Consider the following 16,815-nt stretch of genomic DNA (forward strand, 5'->3'; position numbering starts at 1 on the left):
TGCAGTTTGGCCGCAACCTGAGTTTTCTTTTACATGTACATATGCTTTCTCAAAAGCTTTTCATCTGCACTTGTCAGGCAAAACTCGAAGCAGCCTGAGTTTTCTTGCAACTATTATGCGTCAAAGAATTCACCCTGCCAAACTAATTCACCCTACCAAACCCCAGTAAAATTAACTAACTGATGAAATGCAACCACCTGGAACTGTTTTTCCTGCATAATTACATAACATTGCAAATGGAAAAAACTGCTAGGATCAGGTCTCTGTATGTTTATCCAGTTTAGGAGTGAGACAAGGATACTCGAAATCTGTTTTTATCTCTGAGCCAGAACTTGCATTTTCAACAAAGCTGTTGAACTTGGCATAAGGTCATCTTTGAATGTCACATCTGAAGCTTACTCATGTTCTGTTTGTAATTTCCATTGCTCATGACAGATCCTCGAGGCTGAAAAAAGATATACTTGCTTCCTCTAGTAGATTTTTAGGCATTTTCTCAAATTGCAGAGAAACATATTGCCTTTCATCGCTAGTGTATAAAGACTGCAATTTTGATGGACTGGTTTAAGAACAGCTTATCTGCAAGACACCTTTCACATGTCCCGAGGGAAGCGCACTGACATGTTGAGATTGCAATTCTAAAACTCTTCAACGAATGAAAGGTAATACACTGCAAAACACCAGAAAAGGTAGTAAGATAACAAAGACAGGAAACAAGAAAGAATCAAGGCACAGGAATCGTTGCTTTAAAGAAGCCAAACAGAGAACTAAGTTTAATCATAGGGAGGGCGACAAAGAGGTGAAAGAGCAAATTACAATAGTGTAGCAATTTGGGCTATACACACATATCTTAAAATTGATACTTGAGTTGAACAATCCCCAAAGTAGATTAATTAATATAATATGCCTACATAATGAAACCAACTTGGTTATGAAAAACCAGACAGAATGAATAGTACTAACAAAACAAACAAAAATATGTCACCAAAGATAGTAATTTGCCTCTTTGAATCAACTGACTCGTTTGTGATAAGATAATACAAAAAAGTATGAAGCATCCTTGTATGCACACAGCGGTTCATATAAATTATTGACTTTTTCTCTTTTGGTGTTATAGACAAAGAATGGTATAACAACAAAAAGAAATAAAGTAAAGTTACTCTATTTCTAGCAGTTTTGTGAGCTAATGAAAATTCACCTGGCTATCATGGGGAATCACAAGCCACCAAAACCTAACATCAATTTCGTCAGTTTATCCAAAATTGCATTAGTTAGAATCCATCTTACAGCATCATTCACAAGTCAGGAGAAACTTCCGCCGATCCATTCAATACTATTTGGATAACATCTTTCATCACTCCAATGATCATTATTCACAGGGTAATTAACTTTTGGAACGAAATCCACCTACTAAAAGGTGGTTACAGATGATAGTCTTAGGTTCTCTAATTACATAAATCACTTCCTGGCCTGAGAGATCACGAGGGAGAACGAACCTCAACTTCATCTCGTACTCAGCTTTCTCCACATTCACAATTCCAGGTTCTGATTTGAGCACAAAAAGTTATACTTGTTGGAATCCTTTAACTCACCATGGTTAAGATGGAGAATCAATAGACAAAAACTCATTGTTGATATGTACATCACCCATTGATGAGCTCCTGTAAATAGGGGAAAGAAAACGAAAAAGGAAAAAGTAAGAAAGAATGAGAAGAAAATATATTTTTGGAAGAAGACTTTGTAGCTAATAGAAGGAGAGAACACAAATTTCAATACCAACTAGAAAAAAAAAAAACAAGGCATGAGGTATATACCTCTATCTGAGCTAAAATCCTGGGTTTGCAGGAAAGAGCTGCAAAGTTTCTGAAGAGACAGGCCCCTCTACTTGTTGCTGCAGATTCTCAAAGACAGAGCTCCCCTGAATATTAGAAATGTGACTCTTTTGTTTCTTACCCGAGGAGCAGCTGGCTTCATTGATCACGAAGTCGTGTTCACTATTGTTATATCGGGTCCTCCTTATCCAAGTGGAATGTTCTGTTGGTTCATGGTTATTTTCCCTCATTTGTAACAAGGCCTCAACCTCAGGTTCTTCTTTATACAACAAACGAAGTCCACACTTCTTCACTTCTCCAGAAAAAGATAGCCTAATAAGCCCATAGTCATTTGGTGTTTTTCCATTTGCCTTAGATGTATCCCATAAGCCAGCAAGAGGTACCAAGAAAAAATTAATATTATATTTTGTATCACATTCTGAATGGTTGGATAAGGCAAGTTTCTGGGTCATCCACAACATCCCATCATCACATACGGGAATCAATTGAGCTGTGGTGCCAATTAAGCTGCCAGAGTAATATACAGCAAATCCCAAGAATTTATCAGGTATATACCAATTTCCAGGCAAATTGACTGACACACCACTATCCGTATTGACTGATACACCACTATCTGTTCCCTGATAGAGGAACCAACTTGGCTTCTTCCCAAGATGCACACTGGTAAATACTCTTAGTGACTAAGGAATCTGAAGCAGAGATGTCATGCTGCACTGACGAGATATTCTGAAACAACGAATTACAGATCAAATCATTGCTCCAATCTGCATATATTGTATCTGATTCTGGTGGAAGTTCTGGCAGCTGTGTAAGCCTCTTGCAATTTCTTAAGTTCAAGATTCGAAGAGCACCAAGTTGGGCTATACTTCGAGGCAAATGCTCAAAATTATTTCCACTGAGATACAATTCTTTCAAAGAAGATAGGCATCCAATGTCTTCCGGAAGTCCTCCATCTATTAGATTGCAACAAGTGAGATCCAGATGTTCCAATGACCGTAATCCTTCAGCCGCTGGAGGGAACTCAAAGTGCACTCCATCTTGGAGGCCTCCAAACTTCAGGATTTTAAGTTTGTTCAAGCGTACGATGGTAGACGGAGGTCGTGAAATTAGAGCATACCTTGCATAAAGCTCCTCCAAGTTTTCTAAATCCCCTATCTCTTCTGGCAAGCTTTCAAGTTTTGTGCAGCCCGACACATTTAGACTAACCAAACTTTTCAACCTACAGATGCTGCTTGGAAGAGCTACAAGGTTTTTCATAGCGCTCAAATCTAGGAAGGTAATATGAGTTTGGTACTGAATAATAGATGATGGTAGTTCCCTTATCCCAGAGCGTTTCATGTGAATCTGTATCTCCGGCTTCATTCTCCCATGGATTTCTGGAAATTTCTCTAAACTACAGCAAAAATCTAGATCCAGATATTCAAGAGATTCCACGTTAACACATGGAAACCAATTAAGGCGTCCACAAGACTCCAAATTTAACCGAATGAGTTTTCTGCAAAATCCCAAGGAATGGTGAACCTCTTCAAGATCACAACATTCCTCCAGATTCAAATACTCCAAATTTGGCATCCCCGTGAAATCTGGCGTTCGCACCAGGCTTTCAGAGTATCTGAGATCTAGCGTCCGTAGAGACGACAATTGCTGTTCAGAATGCAAATGGAATGAGATAGAGAGAGAAGAAAAAAAGAACCTATTTTGCTCCTCCACTGGATTCCAATAATAAAATATTTGGCTAGTGGGGCTATCTATGAATGTAGAAACTATTTTGTTTTATCATTTGTATTTGTGGGCATCAAATGACCTCTGTTTCTTGAATTCTTAATTACTTGTTGCTAGCGTTCCTAAAAAGTAATCCATTTATGACTCCCTCGACAACAAATGAATGATAGCATTTGAATTATGAGGGCCAACACATTATTTTGTATGAAATCAGAAATTTATTTTTTATATATGGAAAATTACTTGTTTAGAAACTGAATAAAAGTAAATTATAATTAAAATAATATTGCTAAATTCAATTAAAAATGATTGAAAAAACCTGCAGCAAAGAGAAAAGTGCTTCAAAGAAGGGTAATATAAAATGGGGAAACCCAAATGTTAAATCCGGAAGCAATGTATGAAAGTGTACACGTCATTCGAGAAAATAGTTGCTAAGTTGCTCCGACATGGCAGTTTAGGTGCCGCACCCGTATCGACATGACACTAGTATGGGTGTAGGTATGGGATCCATACCGGATCTGGTCAAACGATTTTGGATACTTTGACCATGACGGACGAAAAAATTCGAGATGATATACAATTTAATTCCCGAAATCAAAACCAAAATTAGGATAAATTTGAATAAAATAGCATACCTTATCTAGGAAATCAATCTTTTTCTTATCTACAACTTGAGAATAAAAAAGAAATTCACACTTTACAAGCTATACATAAGTATTCCCCAAAATTTATCATAATTTAGAAATATTTTTTATATTTTTATTTTTTGAATTATTTTTAGCCGGATCCTTGCACCCGTATCCGTACTAGGATCCGTATCCACGAATCTTAGAATTTACATCTCAAAGGATCCGACTTCTAGATCCGCACCCATGTTGGACACCTACACCCGTGTCCGAGTAACTTAGAATAGTTGTACAGAATAAACTCCTTTTGTTTTACTAATAAGTATTACTTCCGTCCCACTATGTACAACCTAGGATGAAATTTCTATGAATCTAATCTTACTATGAGAAATAATTGAATTAGTTTTTAAATTGAGCATCTTAGTTAAAATGATGATGGGAAGATTTGGAGAAAAAAAAGACATAAAGATCTTACAATAGTACTTAGAACAACCATAAATAATATAAAATACAATAATTTTTTGGAGATGGAAATACATTAATTTGAGCGTATGGAATTAATAACTTTTGTTCATTTAAAGACATGCATCATAATTCTAGCCAAAATAGAAAGTACCTCAAATAATACGTGAAAAAAGTAATAATATTTGTTCATTATCACTAAATTAAAGGACAAAGATAGATAGAGAGAAAAATATAAGTAAAATAGAACTCAACTATTGTACCTTTGTTCCCGTCCATAAATAACATAGTGAACTGGATTTGACTGCAAGATGAACAAGCTTTTTGGGTTCAAATTCAGCTGGCAATGACTCCCAAGGATAGCATTTCCATACAAACCAACGCAAGTTGTTGGGCAGATACTCAATAGAACCATCACAGGTACACGACCTCTCTATGTTTAATATCCTAAGCTTTTTCATATTTTTCATGGCCTCTTTGCTAAAGCGTAATGTACCACAATGGTAATAAGGAAACCAGATTGCTTCCATTTTCGTGGTCCCCTGGTAAGAAGATCATTAGTCTACAAAGTATAATTTCAGACGTAGTATAAAATCCGCTTGCTAATATGACTACTTTCTCACTCTTTGCAATGCCAAAGTATAAGATACAATATTAATTAGATTCTTTTTAAGAAATACTGACGTTACTTCAGAAAAATACTTTTTGCAATTAATTCTATAGTTTTATTTTCAATTATTACATTTTTCTTAGAAGTTCATTAGAGTCAAGTCTATAAGCTTTTCATGTTGTGATAGAAAGTAATTGTAATTGAAACAGGACCAATAAATTGTAACTTTTTTATAAAAATAATAATGGTAAAGTGAATGTTTGATTGAGTTATTATGTAATAAAATGTCATAAAATTTTCAAGTTAATCCAAAGAATGACATTGGATCAAACACATTAAGTGGCTACTAGACTAATCCATCGCTTAAAAATATAAGAAAAACGAATTAGGCGACGTAAATTAAAGAGGCTACTAAACGAATTAGGCAATTAATTTTTTTTATCTTATTAGGCAATTATTATTACTTTTGCTTCTTCTACTAACTAAAGTAAACAACTAAAATGACGTACCTGCAAGACTATGAAGCAGGGGGACAAATAAATGGAGTTGACTGCCCCATATGTCTTTGGAATATGAAAATTAGAAATTAAATATTATTGCATTGTTAAGCCTACTTACCTTATTGTTGATCATCACTTCTTCAAAATCCTCGTCGAGCCATAGCCTGCTGCATTCCCCCGAATCCTTTTGCAAGTTCACTATATATTTACCCATATCTTGCATTAAGTCATGCATTTGAATACGATCATTTTCAATGATGGACACAAGAGATTTGTCAATTAAGACACGCAATCCGTATTCAGCTGCACAATGACAACTCTCAAGAATTTGCATGGCATACTCTTTTTTTGCCCCTCGGAAGAAGCATGCTATATCTAGAAACATCTCTTGTTGTTTGGGCTCTAATCCATCATAACTAATTTTGAGCTTATCAACAATTCCAGAATTAGAGTTATTTTTCATGTGCTCTATAGCACTTTTCCATTCAGTTAGGCCTAGGTTATGCAGCAAAGAACCCCACACTCTGAGGGCTAAAGGAAGGCCTTTAGCATAATTTACTACCTCCAATGAAAGCTCCTTAAAATGCTCATTTGGAACCTCTTTTTTGAAAGCATGCTGATAGAACAATTGAATGGATTCATGGTCAGGTAGTGCAGTCACTTCATATATTACATCATTCTTCCCTATCAAATGCTTGTCTCTAGTTGTTACAATAATTCTACTGCCATTACCAAACCAATCAAGATGACCTGCTAAATACTCCAAATAATGATCTTTATCATCTATGTCATCAAGCACAATTAGGACCTTCTTAGAACGAAACCTACTAGCCATTTGGTGCTTTCCGTCCTCCTCACTATTGTTATTAGCTTTTTCCTTTAAAAGTTCAGAGAGAAGGATATTTTGCAGAGAATGCATTCCACGTTTGTTTTCTTTAATATTCGCAAGGAAACAAGCACCATCAAATTGATAAGAACTATCCCTTTTTACTAAGAGAGTATCAAACATAGCTCTAGCTATTGTCGTTTTACAGACTCCCCCCATGCCCCAAATCCCCACAATCCGAACATCATTGATTCCTATCCCTAGTAAGGATTCTATTTCCTTTAAATGAGTATCTATTCCAACAATGTTTTGCAAATAAGATAAAGAAATCTTGCATAATTTGGACGAGATTCGGTCAACAATCTGTCGAATACAGTCTGATTCAGTCCTACAAAATAAGAAGATTGTCGATATATACAGGTAAATAAGTCAAGAATTACAAGAGGTATTTCACACTGTAGAGTGCAGAATTATGATAAAAAGGACTGTGCACATAAATCAATCTCTTGAATTACCAATCTAAATATTATCTACGTAATAATGTCATTGAGTAATTAAATTGATAGGAACTATCCGTTCTTACTGATAAAAACATACATAATCAACCATTATTCTTTTTTCAGGAAATATAAAATAAAAATAGTTTTTAACCTTTAAATGATATTCAATGAAATTAGATTGTGCATGCAGTACTCTTAACAAAACAAAATGATTAACTTTCCACCTTTTAATTTTTTATTTTTGTAAATATGATAGATTTATTTAGCTAGAGTTTGGACATAGATTTGGTTGAAACTTGAAAAAATAGTTTTAGAAGTTGAAGTTGTGTTTGGACATGCATTTTATTTGGAAAAAAAACTTGAAATTTTGTGCGTGGAAGAGAAAAATTCAACAAAAAACGGTCCTAAACCAGTTTTTGGGAACTTGAAAAAAAAAATTTAACTTGTTTCAAAAACTATCATGTTCCATGAAACAAACAGTGTTTTTAATTTTTCTTTTAAAAAAGTAGCCAAAATCTATGGCCAAATTGGAGCTTAATGTCGATTTCGTTTAACTCATTTTAGGTGGTATAGATTCTTTGTTCTATAGTAGAATATGCATTAGTCTTCACATAATCATCCAAAACTGAATGGAAATTACTCCATTTTTATAAGGAATTGTGTTTTTAACTCACTTGTCACGAATATCACAGCCTTTGAGATTGGCCGCTGCAGTTAAAGCAATCCTCCAACTTTGTATTCCTTCGACATCATCCATATACTTTGTTTCATGTTTGGCAAATGCTTCAGCAAAGCTCTCCCTCTGGTTCCGAACATATGATGGATCCACATCATAGAAGACTGGTATTACAGTTTGTCCAAATTGAGTCTTGCAATTCATGATCTTCACTAGTTCATTCAAGCACCACCTCGATGTTGCATAATTCTTTGAGAAAATGATGACAGCACATTGAGACTCTTCGATAGCTTTACAGAGTTCATCTGAGATGGATGCGCCATGCTCTAGCCTTTTATCATCTTGAAAGGTTTTTATTCCCCTGATATCCAAGATTTCGTACAGGTGACTCGTAAATGTTTTCCGAGTATCTTCACCTCTAAAGCTTAGAAAGACATCATAGTTCCATCGAGGAAACTGTGAAGTACTCGCAAAAGTAGAAGATGATGCCATTGATTCAGTTAATTATCTGAAAAGAAAAAAAAACTGTTTGTAGATAAATTGTAGTTGTGGTAAGGGATAAAATGATGATAATAGGAGAGAAAGAAATAAACAATTAGTAGCACTTCAAATAAGAAAAGTTTGTATGAGATGGGCTTTACTCCATAGAATTATTGGTATAGGACCTAGTCAACTGATACACTGTAACATTTAGTGTGGTAAAAAGTTATTGTGAAGCTTCTTCTTAATGCTCTACTCCAGGTGATTTGAATCATTGTTATTTTGTTTTCTTTGAAATTTAATAGAAGGAAGTAGGAACTATCCTTTCTTTAGTCCACTGTATGTAAGCCTGTAATATGTACACAATGGATAGCTAAAAGTACAAGCAGCTGAAGCTACAAAGAAAAAGAAGGGTAATATCCGAGCTATTTGATCATTAGGTCATATCCTTGGATGCATTTGGATATACAACTTGATGTACCTGACCTGAATTTAGTAACTTGATATACAATCTTTCATTTCCTCAAAAGAGACCAATTTAGATTCCAATTTAGTAGATTATTGATTGCTCCTGTTCTTGACAATTGAACTCAAACAGTATAAAAATAACATGACTTTTACAAAGGAAAAAAAGGTGAAGCAACTCACAGCGGAATCTCGCCGGAGGAGACGAAGTCTTGTGCGGTTTGATGCATTTGCCTAATCCTACTGTTCTTCTTATCTGCTAAAAGAGTACAGAAAGTCAACGCAGCAAAACAAAGACAGCGAATTTGTCGCCATTTACACCCAATTGCTCTTGAAAAAACATTAAGAAAGGAAAGCTTTTTACCGAGATTTTCTGAGAGAATGACAAAAATGTCCCCCAAACAAATTTAAAATGTTCCCAGGCCTATACTATAGTTTTGGTACTTTGTGGGCGTTTGGACATAAAAACTGTAAACGGTTTGAGTTTTTCAAATTCCGAAAAAAATTCGAAATTCAAATTCAAGTAAAAATTAAAATTTTTATGGTTAAACATTAATTTCGAAAAAAAATACAAAAATCGAAAAAAAAAAAAAATCTTTTTATGGCCAAACGGGCCCTTTAAGTTTGTAAAAGGAGAGCATTTTAGTCTCCGTCAAATATTTGATCAAACTTTGATTGTTAGATTTAATTGGATCTATGGAAAACAAAGGTATGAACTCACATATGAATTTGCATTTCTATAATTTATGCTCTTTTTTTGGTCTATTTTTGGATTTGTTGCAACTTTTCAAGGTGCAGTTTTTGATATTTTTAATCTAGTGGTAGTGTATGGTGTAATGTTTAGTTTCTCAGATTTGACAGAACTTTCTACGTTCTAGTTCAATCTTTTTTAATAACATTTCCTATTAAATCTAGTTCTGGTGTGTTTTCGCACATTTTACTTGCCATAGCTTGTTAAATATTGGACGAAGACCAAAAAAGTTCACTTTTAACAAACTTAAAAGATAAATACTTCTTAGGTATGTACTCAAGGGACCATTTTTGTTATTTTCTTCTTTCTTGAATAGGGTTTCAAGATGGAGTTGTGCCTATTTGTGAATGGCCAACATTAGATTGAGGGACTAACGGCATTTTGAAACCTATCACTTCTATTTTATCAAGATTTTATCGGATCTAGTAAATAATTTTATCCTTCTAAATTTACCAGCAAGATAAAGAATTAAAGAATCGTAGAGATCTCGGGGAATTTTTTTAGCAAATTCAACAGAACATCCAATAATTCAATGCAATAATTTTTCTGGGAGCTATTTACAAACGATCACTACTTCATTAAGCTCATATATTCTACTATTAAATTTACTACTAGCTATTCCAACTAACATCAACTAATAAAATTAAGTAATTAACTAGCTTTTGCCAATAAGGATTACATTAGAGGCATTAAAATGGGACACTGCATCTTTCAAAGACTATTTCTAAGCCTATGCTTTTCAGTAGAACTTGTTAGTGGCAGAGAGTATTTGAGCTCTACATCCCAAAGGAAAAATGCTCGACCGCTGGAGGTACGTTTGATTCCAGGAAATAGTTCCCCTTTGGTCCGCTTGCTTTGTGGTGTGAGGCGGCTTACTACTAGTTCCAAGGCTTCTTTCATCCATCCGTTTTGGCACAGCTTTCTTGCTTCGCGAACATTCATCTGCAATTGGTTTTTGAAAGTCTACCTGTCAGCAAAGGCAGAAGATGTGATTTCATTTCACAAGACTACTATTCTTGTCTAAGAGAGGCGTCATGTCACCTTTACTAATAAGAGCAAAATATAGATATATGTAGATTTAAAAAGAATGGATTATTGCATACCCAAGTAAGTTCTCTTGCGAATCTCTTTCTCAGGCCACGAGTCTAGTTGTTCTGCTACAAACAAAGGAAACATATGCTCTTCATAGGCAGTGTCACCGGCTTTGTTCCCAAAGTACCATGTTCCCAGTTTGCACTGCAAAAGTGATCAAAAACTAGAAGACTTATGAAAACCGCTTATAAGTAATCAAAATATAGATGTTATTGCTTTATCCAGATCGACATAAACAACACCAGCACATGTTATCATATATTGCTTATCCAAAACGATCACAACATCACATCTAATCATGAATTAGTGCAATCAGTCTTTAGAGGAAAGGGCTTCCAAACTTGCAACTTACTTTCATTAGAATGTGACCTTTGTTTCTAATGTTATTAGAGTATGCGATGTTGAGGTTTTATTTTTTTTAAGATGTAATATTCTTAAAATGAGGGTGAATGGGAAATGGAGGGAAAATGAAATTTTGAGTAAAATTTTAAGTTTTCCCTCTTAACAATGAGACATTGTCCCATATTGGAAGTGGAAGACATTTTTGGTGGGTATATATATAATTGCTCTTCTTGTAGCTCTTAAAGAGTTAAGAAGAAAGCAAGTCTCGCGCCGTCGTCGTCGCTCGCTCGGCTTCGGCTCCGGCTACGGCTTCGGCTTTGGGTAAATATATAGTGAATTTGCAAAAGAATCCGGGAGAACGCAACAGACTATGGCTCGTCAAGGATTTCAAAGAAGTGATGACAAATAATACAGTAAGTAGGCTAAACAATGCAATACTAGTATTTGTTTCTAATTTTCATATTTCAAAAACATATAGGCCAGTCAATTCCAATTATTTGTTCATCTTGCTTCATCTTCTTGCAGGCATGTCATTTTAGTTGTTTACTTTAGTTAGAAGGAGAAGCAAAAGTAATAATAATTTCCTAATTAGTAAAAAAATTAATTGCCTAATTCGTTTAGCAGCCTCTTTAATTTACGTTGCCCAATTCGTTTTTCTTATATTGTTTAGCTATTGATTAGTCTAGCTAGTAGCCACTTAATCTGTTTGATCCAATTTCATTCTTTGGATTGGCTTTGAAAATTTTATGACATGTTATTACATAATAACTTAATCAGAGATTCACTTTAGCATTGTCTATTTTTTTAAAATTTAAAATGTCACTACAATTTATTGGTATTGTTTCAATTGCTTATAAACTTGACTCTAATGAACTTCTAAGAAAAATGTAATATTAGAAAATAGAACTATAAAATTAATTGCAAAAAGTATTTCTCTAAAGTAACATCAGTATTTCCTAATGATCTTCTTACCAGGGGACCATAGCAATGGAAGCAATTTGGCTTCATGATAATTTTGGTACACTACGCTTTAGCAATGAGACCATGAAAAATATGAAAAGACTTAGGATATTATACATAGAGAGGTGGTCCTGTTATGATTCTATTGAGTATCTGTCCAACAACTTGCATTGGCTTGTCTTGGATGGCTATCCTTGTGAGTCACTGCCATCTACATTTGAACCCAAAATGCTTGTTCACCTTCAACTCAAACACAATTCACTGCATTATTTATGGATGGAAACAAAGGTACAATAATTGAGTTCTATTTTATTGCCATTTATTTTTCTTTCTAACTATCTTTGTCCTTTAATTTAGTGGTAATGAACAAATATTATTGCTTTTGTCACGTATTATTTGAGGTACTTTCTATTTTTGCTAGAATTACAATGCATGTCTTTAAATGAACAAAAATTATTAATTCCATAAGCTCAAATTAATGTATTTCCATCTCAAAAAATTATTGTAATTCATAATATTTGGGGTTGTTCCCAGTATTATTGTAAGATCTTTATGCCTTTTGTTTTTCTCCAAGTCTTCACATCATCATTTCAATTATTTCTCATAGTAAGATTAGATTCATATGAATCTCATCCTAGGGATGTACATAGTGGGACGGAAGGAATACTTATTAGTAAAATAAAAAAAATTTATTGCTTTCATACATTGCTTCCAGATTTAACATTTGGGTTTTCCCATTTTATATTACACTTTTTTTAAAGTGAGAAACACTTTTCTCTTTGCTACAAGTTTTTTCTGTTGAGGTTTTATTTTTTTTAAGATGTAATATTCTTAAAATGAGGGTGAATGGAAAATGGAGGAAAAATGAAATTTTGAGTAAAATTTTAAGTTTCCCCTCTTAACAATGAGACATTGTCCCATATTGGAAGTGGAAGACATTTTTGGTGGGTATATATATAATTGCTCTTCTTGTAGCTCTTAAAGAGTTAAGAAGAAAGCAAGCCTCGCGCCGTCGTCGTCGCTCGCTCGCTCGGCTCGGCTTCGGCTACGGCTACGGCTTCGGCTTCGGCTTCGGCTTCGGCTTCGGATTCGGATTCGGATTTGGTCAAATGATTGATTGATTAATTTTTTGGACCAAATTTATTTGTTAATAGTAAATATTAACGTAAGATTATCCGTATTTGTAACGGATATTTTCCAATCCGTGTATTGATAATTTGGCAGCCGGATAATGGTCTTCCCACCATGAAGTGCTTGCTCCACAAACATGTAATGCTTGCTCCACCATGAAGGGTGGACGTTTGGTCTTGCACTCCTTCTTGGCTGCTATATATATGAGCAGCAAATGTTGAAGAAAGATACTCAACTCAACATACAATTCGCTCAACAAATTGGCTATACATTGCACTCCTTCCTCTCAGAACTTCCATACGTTTTTCTGAGTATATACTCCTTCGTTCTGCATTGTTTTTTAACTTCAAACAAAGCAACTGTAAGTGTGATTTGCTACCGAACTTTGTGTTCGCCGAAACACTGGGGTTTGAAGTACCGCTACACCAGTGTGTTATTCGTTCTATCCTGGGAGGAAATAATCCATTACCTTGGGTACTAGGAGGGGATTAAATTCCTTAAGGAAACACTGTGAATTCAGTGGGCTCGAATTTATTATTATTGTTTCATTACGTTAACTTATATTTTGCAGAATTAATATTTACAAATACAGCAATATTGACCGGGAATAACAATCTTAAGGAATTTAATATTTATTTCTGTACTTGTGTTATTCTTATTATTCTGCAAACTAAAACCTTTGTGGTTTGTGTACTCCCGTTTTGGAGAGTTAAGCCTTCGTGGCGTTTTGTTGGATATTAAAATCTACGTGATTTTTACTCCAGTTTGAAAACGTGTATTAAACGTTTGTTTGTGTCATTCTTTTCTGAAAAAGATGATGACTGAAAACGAAAACCAAGTTGTTCCGATGGCGACTGCCAACGCAACGACAAGCCGAACACCGGCGTTGGCACCGGCAGAAAAACCCGGAAAATTTTCCGGGATTGATTTCAAACGCTGGCAGCAGAAGATGTTCTTCTACTTAACTACGTTATGTCTACAGAAGTTCATCAAGGAAGATATTCCTGATCTGCCGGATAAAACTCCAGATAATGAACGCTTTCTCGTGATTGAAGCGTGGAAGCATTCTGATTTTTTATGCAAGAATTATATTCTTAGCGGACTGGATGATAATCTGTATAATGTATACAGTAGCATGGAGACATCCAAAGAATTGTGGAATGCGCTTGAAAAGAAATATAAGACTGAAGATGCCGGGATGAAGAAATTCGTTACCGCAAAATTTCTGGACTACAAAATGATAGATAGCAAGTCTGTTATTACTCAAGTCCAGGAATTGCAAGTGATTATTCATGATCTACTTGCTGAAGGTCTTGTAATCAACGAAGCATTCCAAGTAGCAGCAATGATTGAGAAGTTGCCTCCGTTGTGGAAGGACTTCAAAAATTATTTGAAACACAAACGAAAGGAAATGTCCCTTGAAGATCTCATTGTTCGGTTGAGAATCGAAGAGGACAATAAAGCTGCTGAAAGGAGAGGCCGTGGAAATTCAACAATAATGGGAGCAAATATTGTTGAAGCTAACAAAAAGAGGAAGAAGGCTTCTGGTCCGAAATACAACCCAAGCAAGAAGCGGTTCAGTGGAAACTGCTACAACTGTGGGAAAACCGGACACAAATCTACGGAGTGTCGTGCTCCGAAGAAAGACAAGAAAAGGGGTCAAGCAAACATGGTAGTAAACCATGATGATGTTGATAACTTGTGTGCCATGCTCTCTGAATGTAACTTGGTGGGAAATCCTAAACTGTGATGGTTTGATTCAGGAGCCACTCGCCATGTTTGTGCAGTTAGAGAGGCTTTTGCTACCTATGCTCTTGCTGAACCCGGAGAGACAGTTTATATGGGAAATGCTTCAACAGCAAAAGTTGAAGGATATGGGAAGGTATTTCTAAAAATGACTTCTGGCAAGGTCATGACTTTGAACAATGTCCTTCATGTTCCCGAAATGAGAAAGAATTTAGTCTCTACTGGACTTCTTGTTAAGCACGGTTTTAAGTGCGTTTTTGTATCCAACAAGGTTGTAATTAGTAAGAATGGAATATTTGTGGGAAAAGGTTACCTCACCGAGGGCCTTTTCAATCTAAATGTAATGGTTGTTGAAAATAATAATAATATTTCAGCTTCTTCTTACTTACTTGAGTCAAATGATTTATGGCATGTACGTTTGGGTCATGTCAATTATAAAACCTTGCGGAAAATGATTAACTTGGAAGTACTGCCCAAGTTTGAATGCGAAAAATCAAAATGTCAAATATGTGTGGAATGTAAGTATGTTAAACATCCTTATAAGTCAGTTGAAAGGAATTCAAATCCTTTAGACTTAATTCACACAGATATTTGTGACATGAAGTCAATACCATCTCGCGGTGGAAAGAAGTATTTCATAACTTTTATTGACGATGGTACTCGATATTGCTATGTTTACTTACTGAATAGTAAAGATGAAGCAATAGACGCATTCAGGCAATACAAAAATAAAGTTGAAACGCAACTTAACAAGAAAGTAAAAATGATAAGAAGTGATAGGGGTGGTGAATATGAATCTCCTTTTGAAGAAATATGTTTAGAATATGGAATTATTCATCAAACAACAGCCCCTTACACGCCCCAATCTAATGGGATTGCGGAAAGAAAGAATCGCACATTAAAGGAGATGATGAATGCGTTGTTGATAAGTTCTGGTTTGCCACAGAACTTGTGGGGGGAAGCCATTCTTACGGCTAATCGAATATTAAATCGAGTGCCCCATAGCAAATCACAATCCATTCCTTATGAACAATGGAAAGGAAGGAAGCCCAACTTGAATTATTTTAAAGTGCGGGGGTGTTTGGCAAAAGTGCAAGTTCCTAAACCCAAAAGGGTAAAGATAGGACCGAAAACCGTTGATTGTGTTTTCATAGGATATGCGACAAATAGTAAAGCATATCGATTTCTGGTTCATAAATCAGAAAATCCCGACATTCATAATAATACGGTTATAGAATCAGATAATGCTGAGTTTTTTGAAAATATATATCCGTATAAAAAGGAATGTGAGTCGTTTGGTGAAGGATCTAAACGACCTCGGGAAGAAACAAAAGAAAGTACATGTAATCAGGAGAATCCAAGACGTAGTAAACGTCAAAGAACGTCTACTTCATTTGGACCAGATTTTGTGACTTTCTTATTGGAGAATGAGCCTCAAACATTTAAAGAAGCTATGACTTCTTCGGAATCATTGTTTTGGAAAGAGGCAGTCAATAGTGAAATAGAATCCATATTGAACAACCATACATGGGAATTGGTTGATCTTCCTCCTGGAAATAAACCTTTGGGTTCTAAATGGATTTTTAAGAGAAAAATCAAAGATGATGGCACTATTGATAAATTCAAGGCAAGGCTCGTAGTCAAAGGGTATAGACAACGAGAAGGTCTAGACTACTTTGATACATACTCTCCAGTTACAAGAATTACGTCCATACGGATGTTAGTAGCATTAGCTGCAGTGTATGGTCTTGAAATTCATCAAATGGATGTTAAGACGGCCTTCTTAAATGGAGAGTTGGAGGAAGAAATTTACATGGAACAACCTGAAGGGTTTGTGGTTCCAGGTAAAGAAAAGAAGGTATGTAGACTTGTTAAGTCTCTTTACGGACTAAAACAAGCACCCAAACAATGGCATGCGAAATTTGACCAAACAATGTTGTCAAATGGTTTTAAGATAAATGAATGTGATAAATGCGTGTACATTAAAAATGTTCCAAATCACATAGTCATTGTTTGCCTATATGTGGATGATATGTTGATAATGAGTAATGACATTGCCAACATAAATGCTACTAAGCGTATGCTCAATAGCAAGTT

General features: G+C 35.2%; 1 protein-coding gene, 1 long non-coding RNA gene and 1 pseudogene across 2 annotated transcripts in view; 1 reads left to right on the forward strand and 2 right to left on the reverse strand.

Annotated features, from left to right (window-relative positions):
- Window positions 1–1,937: 1,937 nt before the first annotated feature.
- Window positions 1,938–9,036, reverse strand: LOC104101306 (TMV resistance protein N-like; annotated as a pseudogene).
- A 1,041-nt stretch (window positions 9,037–10,077) lies between these two features.
- The window catches only part of LOC104108486 (nudix hydrolase 17, mitochondrial-like), a 36,629-nt gene continuing 29,891 nt past the window's right edge, over window positions 10,078–16,815 (reverse strand). The window contains exon 5 of the mRNA XM_070175385.1: window positions 10,078–10,410. Coding sequence (XP_070031486.1) covers window positions 10,159–10,410 — 252 coding nt within the window. The 3' untranslated portion in view covers window positions 10,078–10,158. The remainder of the gene's footprint in view (window positions 10,411–16,815) is intronic.
- On the forward strand, window positions 11,142–12,070 carry LOC138891845 (uncharacterized). The gene is made up of 2 exons (XR_011408182.1): window positions 11,142–11,294; window positions 11,857–12,070. It is a non-coding gene; the product is annotated as an uncharacterized lncRNA (long non-coding RNA).

This window comes from Nicotiana tomentosiformis, chromosome 5 (genome assembly GCF_000390325.3).
Source record: "Nicotiana tomentosiformis chromosome 5, ASM39032v3, whole genome shotgun sequence".
Lineage (NCBI taxonomy): Eukaryota > Viridiplantae > Streptophyta > Magnoliopsida > Solanales > Solanaceae > Nicotiana > Nicotiana tomentosiformis.